The sequence below is a fragment of the Aquarana catesbeiana genome, linkage group LG01 (assembly GCF_042186555.1).
Source record: "Aquarana catesbeiana isolate 2022-GZ linkage group LG01, ASM4218655v1, whole genome shotgun sequence".
Lineage (NCBI taxonomy): Eukaryota > Metazoa > Chordata > Amphibia > Anura > Ranidae > Aquarana > Aquarana catesbeiana.
This window is the reverse complement of record NC_133324.1, coordinates 121,743,407-121,756,787: the sequence shown is the minus strand read 5'-3', so window position 1 is coordinate 121,756,787 and position 13,381 is coordinate 121,743,407. Positions and strand designations below refer to the sequence as shown.

Sequence of the window (13,381 nt, the reverse complement as noted above, 5' to 3'; positions counted from 1 at the left end):
TGAAGTCAAAATTACATTTTTATTTTATTTTTTTTACCCCAGATCCCTGAATAAAGAGGCCCTGTCATGCTTTTTTTCCTATTACAAGGGATATAACATATAAAGTATTCTGTTTTACCTCTCATTTCTCTGTTTCTGACTTTTACTAGTTGTAGTGCCTGACCCCAAATTCATCCCACAACTCAACATGAAAATGTCCCTTTCTGTCTAGTGTTAATGTCACCCTTCATCCATCCTGCTCACATAGATAGCTGTTTCTCTAGCTGTTTACCCTGCATGATTCTTAGTCCCTGTGGACCTTGGTAACCCAGTTACCCATTGTGGATCCCTGTACACTTTAACCATTAATCTAGGGGCTCAGTATAGGCGGAACCGCACCTTCGGTTCATATATAGCGCTCCTCTTACGCTGGGCATTTTTGAGGGTCTCTTACCCTTCATTCCCTTACTTAATTCAATGCCCATAATGACTGGCCAGTCTTCTCTCTTCTCTACGTGTGCCTATACCCTCTTGCCTCTAAACGACTTTATCTAGCAGATGTACTACATATACCTGTGAACAGTACTATTCTTCCCTTTCTTATCTATAACACTCCGATGGACAATAGACAGGGACAACATAACATATAACCACCAATCAATACAGTTCGATTAAGGAGAGTAAAATAGGTACCCTTTGTCCCGAAAATGCCTTACCGATCAAGGAAGTCTGATAAGTCAAATGTAAGCAAAAGGCTTACCTCAGCCAGCTGATTATCAGAAATTCCCGGATCGTCTCAAGCTCCTTGTATCAGATACTCAGGGTCACCTGTAAATCTCCCTTCTGGCTGGCTCGCCATGCTGACTCGGTTAAATTGATGATAGGCAACTCCTATCCTCATATTGATTAGTGGTTCCAAATTAATAATAACTACTGCAGTAGGGAACAGACACAAAAGATACGCTCAGCATCTTTCCAAATTACTGTTCTGCTTTATTATGACGCAATTGAAGGTTTTCATACACATGATTACGTAGGTATCACATTAATATTACAATTGTACATTTATGGTAACAAGGGGCGTTACATAGGCAGGCTTATTCTAATCAGGACTCGAAAGAATGTAAACATTTACTGAAAACATTATTAGTGCCGTGTGCACAGTGAGGGCAATGTGCAATACATACAAAATAGAATACAATTATATACAGAACGTACAAATTTCCATTACACTTGTAATAGGAAAAAAAGTGATAAAAAAAATTAAAGTGACAGTGTAAAAATAAGAAATAAAATACATAAGAAAAAAAAACAAAAAATGGATATAGCAAGTGGCAAAGCATCAAAATAAGATAAATGTAGGTTATCAACTCCCACCACCAATACAAAGCTGGGGGCAGTTTAACACTACTGTTCCTACAGTCCAATGGTCCAAACCTGGTGACATCCGAAACAGACAAACATGTTGCACTTTACAATTCTGATCGCTGTATAGCCTCTGAGCCTCCTTCATTAATATGATGAGCAGTTTGTGGCATAGACATAGTAGTATCACCCTGTGTGAGAAGGGTGTGGGCAGGAGGACACCATTGGTTCTGGTAATCACTGTACATGTTGAATTCCATCAGCTGGGTGCATGAGCCTGGTGGTGTAGACAAGACAGAAACCTTTTCAATCACCTCCACATCCATATTTCCACAGCTCACTTCTTCTTGGGTCTGAAGCAACTGGCCAAGTTTGATCTGTTGAAACATGCATTTGGTTACGGCTTCATTTTTTTCTTCCTTACACATTCATAGTACCAAACATTTTAGATTTTTTTTTTTTTTTTATACCACAAGGTAAAAAAAAAGTACATAAAGTATTATATCATTTACTGAAAATTAAGCAATTAAGTGGAAGAAAAGCCCAACTCTAACTCCCCCCCTCTCCTACCTGTCCATGCATACCCTGTTAAAAAAATAAATAAATAAAAAAAAGTGTTCTTACCAATTTTTAATCCCATCCATTCTAGTCACGTGATTCAGCAGCTTCAGCTCCTCTGACAGAGAGAGGCTGCTGGAGTGCTGCAAGGATAATCATGTGACCAGATTAGTAATAGGGAAGTGTACAGGGTATGGCGGATAGGTGAGAGGAGGGTTGAGGGAACTTTTTTTAAAAACTGGAGTTTGGGCTTTACTATCTGTTTATATAATTCAATAAAACATTAACTGTTTGCAATGTTTTACAGTATTCATTGTAGTGATTCTATATTCATTAAACTGGATATATAAAATATCTGCTGGATGCCCCTTGTTCTGAATATTTGGATGTAAAATAGGGGATCAGGACAAGAGTTGGGCCCCTCATTGTTGCATTACATGTGCAATTTATCTGCATAATTGGCTAAACAAGAAGGAAAAGTCCATGCCTTTTGCAGTCCCAGTGGTGTGGTGGGAACCCAGCAATCATAGTAGTGACTGCTATTTTTGCATGGTTCCCCAAATTGCAAAAAGGATCTCAAGAAAGAAGTGAACCGTGAAATATCCAAATTCCATCTGCACTGCGTCCTTTACCCCACAGTGCATAATCGCACATCCCCTCGTAATTTCGAATTATTTTGATGCCATTTTGTCCTCAAGCTGTTTCTTGGAAACTGGAGCCAATTAATACTCAGGACTTAATTTTCCTTTTATTAGTGACCCAATCCTAGTAAAATTTAGCTACTTTAGTTTCCAAGGCTTTCTCCTTGTAGACCAGTGTAATCCATAAAATGCCAGATTGTACCATTTTCCTACAGTTTATACTCTGGCTGGGGGCTACCGATACAGCAGAAATATTGAAGTAGTAGTGCTTTACAGAGTCAGTCAAGTTTAAAGTGAATGTGACCATTACAAAAGTGAGTCCAAGCTAACACTAATGATAAAGTGCAGGCACATTGTGGTAACCTTCAAGTACTGTTGGTAATACTATAATAATTTTATTGTTTATACAGGGACTTGTGATTTAAAGGTAAACCACCCTACCCCCCACCACCTTGAACTAATCTCTACCCCACAAATTTTAACAAATCAATGTGATAATCTTCACTAGCTAGACAGAGTATGTTCTTGCATAATGAGTGCGACTGGGATCCAGGAACTTCTTGATGCTCAGAAATCAATAAACGATTAGTAAAGATGCCTTCAACTAACCATATCCAGTTGGGCTCCAGAGCAATTTTTTTAATTTTAATTTTTGGCAATAAAATAAACCCCCAGAACATTATATATTTTCCAAAAGCAGAGGCCCTGTAGACTAAAAAGGTAATAGTTGCAAATGTTTGTTTCTCGTGATATTTGCGCAACTATTTGTTAAATGCAAATTTTCAGGAAAAAAATATAATAAAATTAATTTTAATGCAAAAGCACACCATATAATACTGATTTGGGTATAATATAAAAGATAAGGTTGCAGCGAGTAAATAGATACATGCGCCTGTAATATCGGCAAAAACAATGGTGCCCAAAGATCCCAATAGGTGACGCTTTAAAAGCCTTTACAGCTCATCAGTTTAGCGTTGGCTAATAGCTTTTGTGCTAGAATTTTTGTTCTCACTCTGACGTTTGCAGAGACATGTCACACATAGGGTGCGACTGCGGTTTACATGCGCGTACACGCCCTGGACTCGCGTTCGTGCGGGTTACATGAGTTTTCTTCAATTTTTTTTATTATTTTCATTTTTTTTTTAAACTTTTTTTTCTTTTATTTTTATATTTATTTTTACTTGATATGTCAGGGGTCTCCAAACTTTTCAAACAAAGGGCCACTTTACTGTGCTTCAGAATTTAGGGGGGTCCTGACCGCAGCCAATTGGAGTAGAAAATGTCCCAGCATCAGTGGGAGTAAACAATGTACCATCTTTGGTATTAGGGAAATTATTAGTGCCCCAACATTGGTGTCGGGGAGCAGTAGCTCCATATCATTGATGTCAGTGGAGAGAATAGTGCCCCATTGTTGTCTGTGTGTCTGTGAGAGGAATAGTCCTTAATTGTTGATGTCAGTGCAGGAATTGTGTTCCTATTGTTGGTGTCAGTGGGAGGAATAGTGCCCCAAGGGACGGATAAAGGCATGCCAAGGGCCCCAGTTTGGAGACCACTGCCCTATGCAATGGCCTTAGGCAGGTGACAGGTACTCTTTATGGAGACATTAGGGATCTAATAGACCCCAATGTCTCCCCTGCCCTTCACACCATCTAACCAAGCACAGATTGACTTGGTTAGAAGTGTGCCCTGGCTATACTGGCCAGGAAAGGGTGCATCTGAAACTGGAACTGACATCACTTCCTTTCACTATTTGCAAGTGATATTGAGGTATGGATTTGCCTTGGTCCCACTGCAATCTCTCTCCCCCAGCTGCCGATTGTGTTCCTGGGCTCCTGTGAGCAGGGGACAGCCCCAGGAACCATGGGAAGAGGGGGGGAGGCACCGCGCTGCCGGCTGTGTGAAAGTGATTGGCAGCTATGGAGCTGCCACACCAATTTTTTACTTTGAAGCCGGTCGCCGGCTGAACAAAACACACAGGCTATTGGCTGCTGCAGCCATCAGCTTGTGATTAAAGGTTCACTCTTTGGACGTACATAGTACACCCAAGGAGCTGAATTGGATATTGATATTTGAAAAATATAACATTTATATCATGATAAGACAAATGTATACTGGAGTTTCTCTAAAATAAATGAGTCAGAATGTGGAAAGATTAAACCCCCAAGAATGGGTTATACAGAATCAACTCAGAATAGGAAGAGACGTTTTAATGGGTTTTTACTATATATACACATCGGAGATGTCCAGGGCCTCTGTTAGAAATCATGGGGTCCTCCTACAGCCTACCTGACAGGGCCCCCTTCAACCACACCCTTGACCCCACCCCCACCCCTGGCCCTGCCCCTGACCCCGGCTTGAAATGAAATGCAGGTTTGTTGCCATTTACATATGCATGCGGAGCCAATGCACGCGTTTGCAATTAATAAGCATGAAAGAGCGGGGGCAGTTTAAATTTCTTTTAAATTGTATTTTATTACAAATAAAAAAAATCTTACATTGTATCTTTACATTTGATGAACAGCATTGCTTGTGATAGCATGGGCCATGACAGGTCCTCTTTATGGGGATGCTACTGGTCACATCTTTAATGCAATAAAGATGGTGATGGGACCCCCTTCCACTGCCTGTAAAAGTAATCCAGTGGCTTAGCCACTAGGATTACTTTTACTTTGTGCAGAATTGCTGGGGCTAAAATATTATATCTTGATCATTGCTTTAGTGATGACCAAGATATCATCCTTCCATTTCAGCGATGTACTGGCACGTCGCTGGACGGGAAGCAGTTAAAGGGGATTGGTTTGGGGGGGCAGTAAAAATGCTGCACGTTTACTGCTCCCCCAATTGAGGTGTAAAGTAGCATCTCACTGTTTCTTATGATCATCAGCATTATGATAATATATAGCATATATATGATATGATAGTAAGCAGGTACTCTGTCATGGCTCTGTGTCACATTGCTTTTGAGTGCTGACTTTGTTAACTTACGGCTGTACTGTATGTAACAGACTGTAACAAAGCGCAGCCATAACAAAGTCAGCACCCAAAAGCAAAGTGACAGAGAGCCATGATAGAACCATTATAGAGCACCTGCTTATTGTGCTGCATATGTAATAATTGTAATGCTGAGCTGATAACCTGCTGTGCTGTGAGATACATAGTAAGACACAGTGAGTATTCTATGCTCTATTCCCCACTCACTGTGTCCAGTGCAGCCACGCTCTTCTCCTGCTCTCCCCTGTCAGCCGCTCAACTTCTTCACATCTCAGCCGGTGTCTTGCCGAGAAAGTTCCATCGGCGGATAAGGACCCCCCTGTACTGCGCAAGCGCCGCGCTTGCGCAGTACGAATGACTACGACCCGCCGAAGAAGAAAAACTTCAATCAGCTGTACACGGCGCCTGCGCCCTAGGTCCAGGTTCAAGCCCCACCATCCAAGTGGACCTAGAGGGAGAATAAAAAAGTGCCAAGCGCAGCGAGGCCGCGAGGGGCCCTCTTACAGGCGCCGTGTACAGCTGATTTCTTCTCTATTTCGCTTCGGCTATTTCCGACGGATCCTACTGCGCAGTAGAAGGGGGGGTCCTTATCCGCCGAGAGGAACTTTCTCGGCAGAACACCGGTAGACGAACGGACAATCACAGTATCGCTCCGCTAGCCGGGACTAATAGAATAGTGGGGCGGCATGATGTACATTCGCCCGAAAATTAAGAAATAGTCCCTCCGCTGCGCTCCCCTCCTGGGCCCCTGTGTTGACCTGATGGGGCCCAGGAAAATGATATACTCCCCTGTAAGCAAGTAAGAGCGGGAGAGGAGTCTAGAAAACATTTTTTTTTTAAATGCAGTAACAAACTGTAATGTTGCCCGGGCTCCACTGTGTAGCTGATGGGGGCAGGGCCTGTACAACAGGGCTGGTTGTACTGCCCTATCAGCGGCCCTGGAGATGTCAGTATGAACATGGGCCCAATTAGACTACAGCTTGTAAGAACTCCATATTGCTAATGCATCTAAATATGATGACCAATTATTTATGACAAAGGTCATTTATTCACTGTGATGTACCTTTGTACCGGCCTCTTCATTGATCCTGCTGAGGTGACTGTGTCGTGGGTTGGGGATTTGTGGAAAATACCAGTTCTTTGTTCTGTAAAGCAAAACAACACAGGGCATATTTTAATAAACATGCTTCGTTCTTTAGGATATATACAGTCTGCCCCAGCAAATAAGCTCAACGAGTCATTTTTATTGCCTGAAGCGGTGCTGCTATGCAACAAGTAGCATTTTAAGGCTCCACCCCTGGAGGTTTACCTCCATAGTAGGGTAGACCTGTTGATTTAAAGCATGATGGCACCTTCAATACATTTTAGAGTATAGGCAGCAAACTGGCAGAGGTTGTAATTGTTAACACTCTAAAGGGCCGTACACACACGATCGGACTTTTTGACAACAAACATGCAAATTAGCTGTTTTGGAGCAACATCCGACCGTGTGTACGCTCCATCGGACAAACTTTTTCTGTTTCCATCGGACTTTTGTTGGCTGTGCGAACGGACAAACTTTCCGGCAACAAAAGCCCGATGGAACAAAGTTCGATCGTGTGTACACAAAAGCATCGGACTTTTGTACGAACTACAGTACGCAGCCGCGAGAATGTTTCCAGCGCGATCCGATCGCGCTGGTTCTCGGCGACAGTGCACTGTACATCTTGCCCTGGCTGCAATAGGAAAAACACATTTTCCTACTGCGACGAGCGCGAGAGGGAATTCTCCTCTGGGGGAATACCAGGCCCTTCGGTCTGATATGGATATTAAGGGGAACCCCCTACGCCGAAAAAAACGGCGTGGGGGTCCCCCCCAAATCCATACCAGACCCTTATCTGAGCATGCAGCCCGGCCGGTCAGGAATAGGGGGTGGGGACGAGCGAGCACCCCCCCTCCTGAGCCGTACCAGGCCGCATGCCCTTAACATGAGGGGTGGGTGCTTTGGGGGAGGGGGCGCCCTGTTTATAGATATTTTTGCTACCACTGCACCAGCACTTTTTTTACTCTTAGAAGATTCCCGTTTGTTCACATTGGGAACTGCATTAGAAGTCGCATTGCATGCGTTTGGACTGCACTCTATATATTTTCACCTTTATTTCGTTTGATGTGAATTTTTATTAATAGCTCACAGTTGATTGGATACTTATTTTATTATATGGTATCACTGACATTATTTATTTGCCTGCATATTATTCTCTGATTATATGCACACTGCACTTTGCAAGAATCTTTTTGGAAGTCGCATTGAAAAATCGCATTTGTGAATCGCATGCCTGTGAATTGCATTGTTATTACTTTCTTAATTAGCAATATTTTTTTTATGTTTTTTTATGCTAGATGTTCACAATCGAGTGATTGGACACTCATATTATCATGTGACATTGTTCACACTTGATTTTTTCCACTTACTTGTTACGGGAGATTGGATTATTTTTCAGTGTGTACACTTTGCACTTTCATACTTACACATCATTGTTGCACACAGGTTTGCTGTCCTTATTTTTTGGCATTCTATTTAGGCTTTGGACCTTTCTATTGCATTTATATTTATTCATTTTTTCACGTTGTGACTAAAGTAGCGCTACATATTTTTACAATAATCAAGATGGCGCCTTCACTCCAAGACCTAGTCGCCTGACAAGTCGCCTCCCGTTCTGTGCTATGGAACCGTTCTAAGGGGAGCGACGCAAGTCGCTCCGACTTAGAAAAAGGTTCCTGTACGACTTCGGGGGCGACTTGCATAGACTTCTATACAGAAGTCGTTTTGCAAGTCGCCCGGGCAGTCGTTTGCAGGTCGCCTCGCTAAGGGCGACCTGCAAGTCGTGTTGCCCCTGTGTGAATGGGGTCTAAGGGTCTGGAAGAGGCTCACCTTATATGGACATGGCCAATCACAAACTACTAATGTCTAGACAACGCTATGTTAGTGCTGTACTCCCACGTAGCATAACTCACTCACATATAAAACCCTGTGTAATCATAAATAAATCATAATCATAATAAAGAAGTATCACGTATCTGAACACAGTCTCAGTGTGTGGTGCTTCATGATGCATGCATCAGATTACAAAGACCTAAATTAGGACAGGGACAGATACTCACCAGATGATTAGTCTAAATCATTTACCAACTGCAAGTCTTTGAGTATGTATTTACCACTAGTGGGTGAAATTTTTGCCCATTATTTACAAAATAGCTCAAGCTCTGTCAGATTGGATGGAGAGCATCTGTAAACAGCAATTTTCAAGTCTTGCCACAGATTCTCAATCGGATTTAGGTCTGGACTTTGACTGGGCCATTCTAACACATGAATATGCTTTGATCTAAATTATTCTTCTGTAGCTCTGGCTGTATGTTTAGGGTCGTTGTCCTGCTGGAAGGTGAACCTCCGCCCCAGTCAAGCCTTTTGCAGACTCTAACAGGTTTTCTTCTATGATTGCCCTGTATTTGGCTCCATCCATCTTTCCATCAACTCTGACCAGCTTCCCTGTCTCTGCTGAAGAAAAGCTTACCTACAACATGATGCTGCCACCACCATGTTTCACGGTGGGAATTATGTGCAGTGTTAGTTTTCCACCACAGTGTTTTGCTTTTAGGCCAAAAAGTTCAATTTTGGTCTCATCTGACCAGAGAACCTTCTTCCACATGTTTGCTGTGTCCCCCACATGACTTCTCGCAAACTGCAAACGGGACTTCTTATGGCTTTCTTTCAACAATGGCTTTCTTCTTGCCACTCTTCCATAAAGGCCAAATTTGTGGAGTGCACAACTAATAGTTGTCCTGTGGACAGATTCTCCCACCTGAGCTGTCGATCTCTGCAGCTCATCCAGAGTTACTATGGCCTATTTGGCTGCTTTGATTAATGCTCTCCTTGCCCGGCCTGCTGTCAGTTTAGGTGGCCAACCATGTAGGTTTGCAGTTGTGCCATACTCTTTTCATCTTCGGATGATGGATTGAACAGTGCTCTGTGAGATGTTCAAAGGTTGGAATGTATTTTTTTTTTTTTTTTTTTATAACCTAACCCTGCTTTAAACATCTCCAACTTTATCCCTGACCTGTCTGGTGTGTTCCTTGGCCTTCATGATGCTGTTTGTTCACTAAGCTTCTATAAAACAAACCTCTGAGGGCTTCACAGAACAGCTGTATTTATACTGAGAGTAAATTACACACGGGTGCTCTCTATTTACTAATTAGGTGACTTCTGAAGGCATTTGATTCCACTAGATTTTAGTTCGGGGTATCGGAGTAAAGGGGGCTGAATACAAATGCATGCCACGCCTTTCAGATATTTATTTGCAAAAAAGGAATTGAAAACCATTTAGCATTTTCCTTCCACTTCACAATTATGTGCCACTTAAAATACATTTCTGTTTTTGGTTGTAACATGACAAAATGTGAAAAATTTCAAGGGGTATGAATAATTTTTCAAGGCACTGTAATTGTCATGAGTATAATTTACTGTTACACTATGGCAGGTGCATTTGTCACCCTTTACGCAGAAAGTACATTGTACTGGTGGTATTTATAGTTTGTCTTGCAAAAGCCTCAGTTCCCCCTGGAGCCAATTGATTTTTCCTTTGTCACTGCAATATACTGTGTTGGCCTTGTCCATGTGATTTGCTACTGTATGACGGTCTACTTTCCTTGACCTCATGGTGGTCAACAGACAGATATTCAGAGGTCATATGCGATCTCTCTTCTCTCAATCTCGCCTTAACCAGACCTTCATGGCAAAAAGACAGCTTTGCAGCATTGCAACCCTCCCCTCTCTGCATACCTGAAAAGCCTTTTTTTTTTGTATAAAGAAAACAGTGCAACTGACATCAAATATTTCTTTACACATATATCAGTAGACTGAATGCTTACCTAGGCAAAGCAGATGACAAGATCCTCTTTTGGATGGTGGTAATTAAGACAAGACTGGGCTACCAGGGCCAGCATGCTCCTATGAATACAGATCTACCACTGTACTGCACAGTGCACCAATATCAGCAGACATAGAAGCAAAAAAGAGATGGCCATACGCTGCTTGAGCTTTGGAGAGTTTTGTAACACCTCAGCAACCTTTATACCTCCCTGCCATTCAATGACTGCATCCAGTTTTACTGACTTTACTAAAAGTGTCCAGAGGTGCCTATATGAAGTTAAAAGAAAATAAACTAACTTTCTAAATCTTACTGCACTGCCCTAGGGTAAATAAATCCTCATCCAGGGCTGTATATACCTTAAGGCCTACTACACACAATGAGAAAATTGGACAAAAAAAAAAAATACAGCTTTTGACACGATCGTATAATCTGATCGTTAGTACACCGCTTTTGAGAGCCGATCATGATAGTTCATCAAATTATCCGAAAGGAACAAACAAAAAAATTTCTTGTACGATACCAGAATAAAAATTTTTCGTTTAATCAGTACAGTATTCATCCGAAAAAAATTGGAAGAACAAGACCGTGCATGCTTGGGAATGAAAGATAACATTACAATACAGCACATTATATCGCTTTCAAAGTTGTATTTTGTTGTATAATAATTTTTGTAACTTTAGTAACCTATTGTTTTTCATTATGAGACTATCATGCAAAACAAAAAAAAAGATAATTCGTCAGATATTCTCATCGTGTGCTAGGCTTAAGACACTCATTAATAAGTTCCTAGGATGGTAGGGTTAGGGGAGGCAGTACCAACCCACAAAATTTGTAGACATAGTTACATAGTTGGTGAGGTTGAAAAAAGACACAAGTCCATTAAGTAGAACCTATGTTTGTGATTATATGTCCAACTATATGATTATATGACCAATAACTTTTTTCCCCCTATTTTTCTTTTCCCTTTCTATCCACCTCTGGAAATACATAAGGGAAGGGTCTGCAGGAGATGCTGAAAGGAGTCAGAAGACTTTTCATTGTTCAGGAAGCATGACTTCTTTATCTTGATTGCTTGTCTGTTAAATGAAAGGTAGTTCTGCATATATATCAAACTGCATGCTGTCTCCAGTAGCCTATAGTACCATTAGCCAAATAAAGACAGAACACAGGGGTCAGAAATTGTACAAAAGGATGTTATTGTTCAAGTGGCTTAGGCCAGCATGGCATTTACATACCGATGTGTGGCACCTACCTTTTCAGTATATAGGCACACACACAGATGGCAATCACTACTACAACCATCAATCCAACACATGCAGATATTATGATGACTTGAAATTCACCTTCAGCTGAGGAGAGAGAACAGGCATGGGAAAGGAGTGAGTGGGGTTTAATTTGCTTTACTTTTTGGTGGTTTTAAAGCTAAAATGTTTTTTTTTTTTCACTTAATGCATTACCTCTACTTGTCTCCCACCACCCCGCAAACACTTACCTGAGTCCTCTCTCGATTCAGTGCTGCTCCTCTCCTCCTGCAATCCACCCTAAGATGGCATTTCATACCTGCCACCTGAGGCTCCATAAGTCATGCCCTTCTCTAGCTCAATGGTATTGTTGTTTCAAAGCACTACCTTGCCACGGCAGATGAATGGGGCAAAGATAAAACACTTATTCCTGCTTCCTGTTGATTAGAACAACAATTCTCCTGTCTGGCCAAGGGCTGCCCATGTTAACCACTTCAGCCCCAGAAGAATTTACCCCCTTCCTGACCAGAGCACTTTTTGCGATTCGGCACTGCGTCGCTTTAACTGACAATTGTGCGGTCGTGCGACGTGGCTCCCAAACAAAATTGACACCCTTTTTTTCCCCCACAAATATAGCTTTCTTTTGGTGGTATTTGATCGCCTCTGCGGTTTTTATTTTTTGCGCTATAAACAAAAATAGAGCGACAATTTTGAAAAAAAAACGCATTATTTTTTACTTTTTGCTATAATAAATATCCCCCAAAAATATATAAAAAAAACATTTTTTTTCCTCAGTTTAGGCTGATATGTATTCTTTTACATATTTTTGGTAAAAAAAAAATCGCAATAAGTGATTATTGATCGGTTTGCGCAAAAGTTATAGCGTTTACAAAATAGGGGATAGTTTTATGGCATTTTTATTAATATTTTTTTTTTTTTAAATGGCGGCGATCAGCGATTTTTATCGTGACTGCGACATTATGGCGGACACATCGTACATTTTTGACACATTTTTGGGACCATTGTCATTTATACAGCGATCAGTGCTATAAAAATGCACTGATTCATGTGTAAATGACACTGGCAGTGAAGGGGTTAACCACTAGGGGGTGGGGAGGGGTTAAATCAGTACTAGGGAGTGATTACTGTCAGGGGGATGGGCTGTGTGACGTCACTGATCTCTGCTCCGATGACAGGGAGCAGAGATCGAGTGACACTGTCACTAGGCAGAACGGGGAGATGCTGTGCTGTTTACATCAGCATCTCCCCGTTCTTCCTCCCCATGAGGCGATCGCGGGTATCCCCGCGGCGATCGAGTCAGCGGGACCCGCGACCCGACTCATGGAGCTTGCCGGCGGGCACGCGCCCGCTGGCCGCCTCTTAAAGGGCAACGTACAGGTACGTGATTTTGCCTGTACGAGCCCTTCTGCCGCAGTATATCTGCGTGAGGCGGTCGGCAAGCGGTTAAAGTGGTTGTAAATCTCTGAAATTAAAAATAAAGCATATCCTTCTATAGTGTGTACTTGCCTCTAACTAAAGCACCAAGTGTGATTTCCGCCTTCTCTCTCATTCCTCTATCTGCATGAATCACTTCTGACAGTGTATGCCAACACCAGAAAACCTGTGAAAAGGTCTGTCCACCTTCCAGCACACAGCTGGTGATTGTCAGCCTCAGCTGTGCATGCTTCCCTATGAGACT

At 42.0% G+C, this 13,381-nt stretch overlaps 1 protein-coding gene across 2 annotated transcripts in view; it reads right to left on the bottom strand.

Annotated features, from left to right (window-relative positions):
• Positions 1-948: 948 nt before the first annotated feature.
• LOC141133853 (interleukin-6 receptor subunit beta-like) overlaps positions 949-13,381 on the bottom strand; it is a 143,277-nt gene continuing 130,844 nt past the window's right edge. For both annotated transcript variants that reach the window (XM_073623446.1, XM_073623440.1), the window contains 3 exons: positions 11,694-11,790; positions 6,598-6,679; positions 949-1,721 (listed from right to left, as the gene is read on the bottom strand). In XM_073623446.1, the coding sequence (XP_073479547.1) occupies positions 1,452-1,721; positions 6,598-6,679; positions 11,694-11,790 (449 nt within the window). In that variant the 3' untranslated portion in view covers positions 949-1,451. The remainder of the gene's footprint in view (positions 1,722-6,597; positions 6,680-11,693; positions 11,791-13,381) is intronic.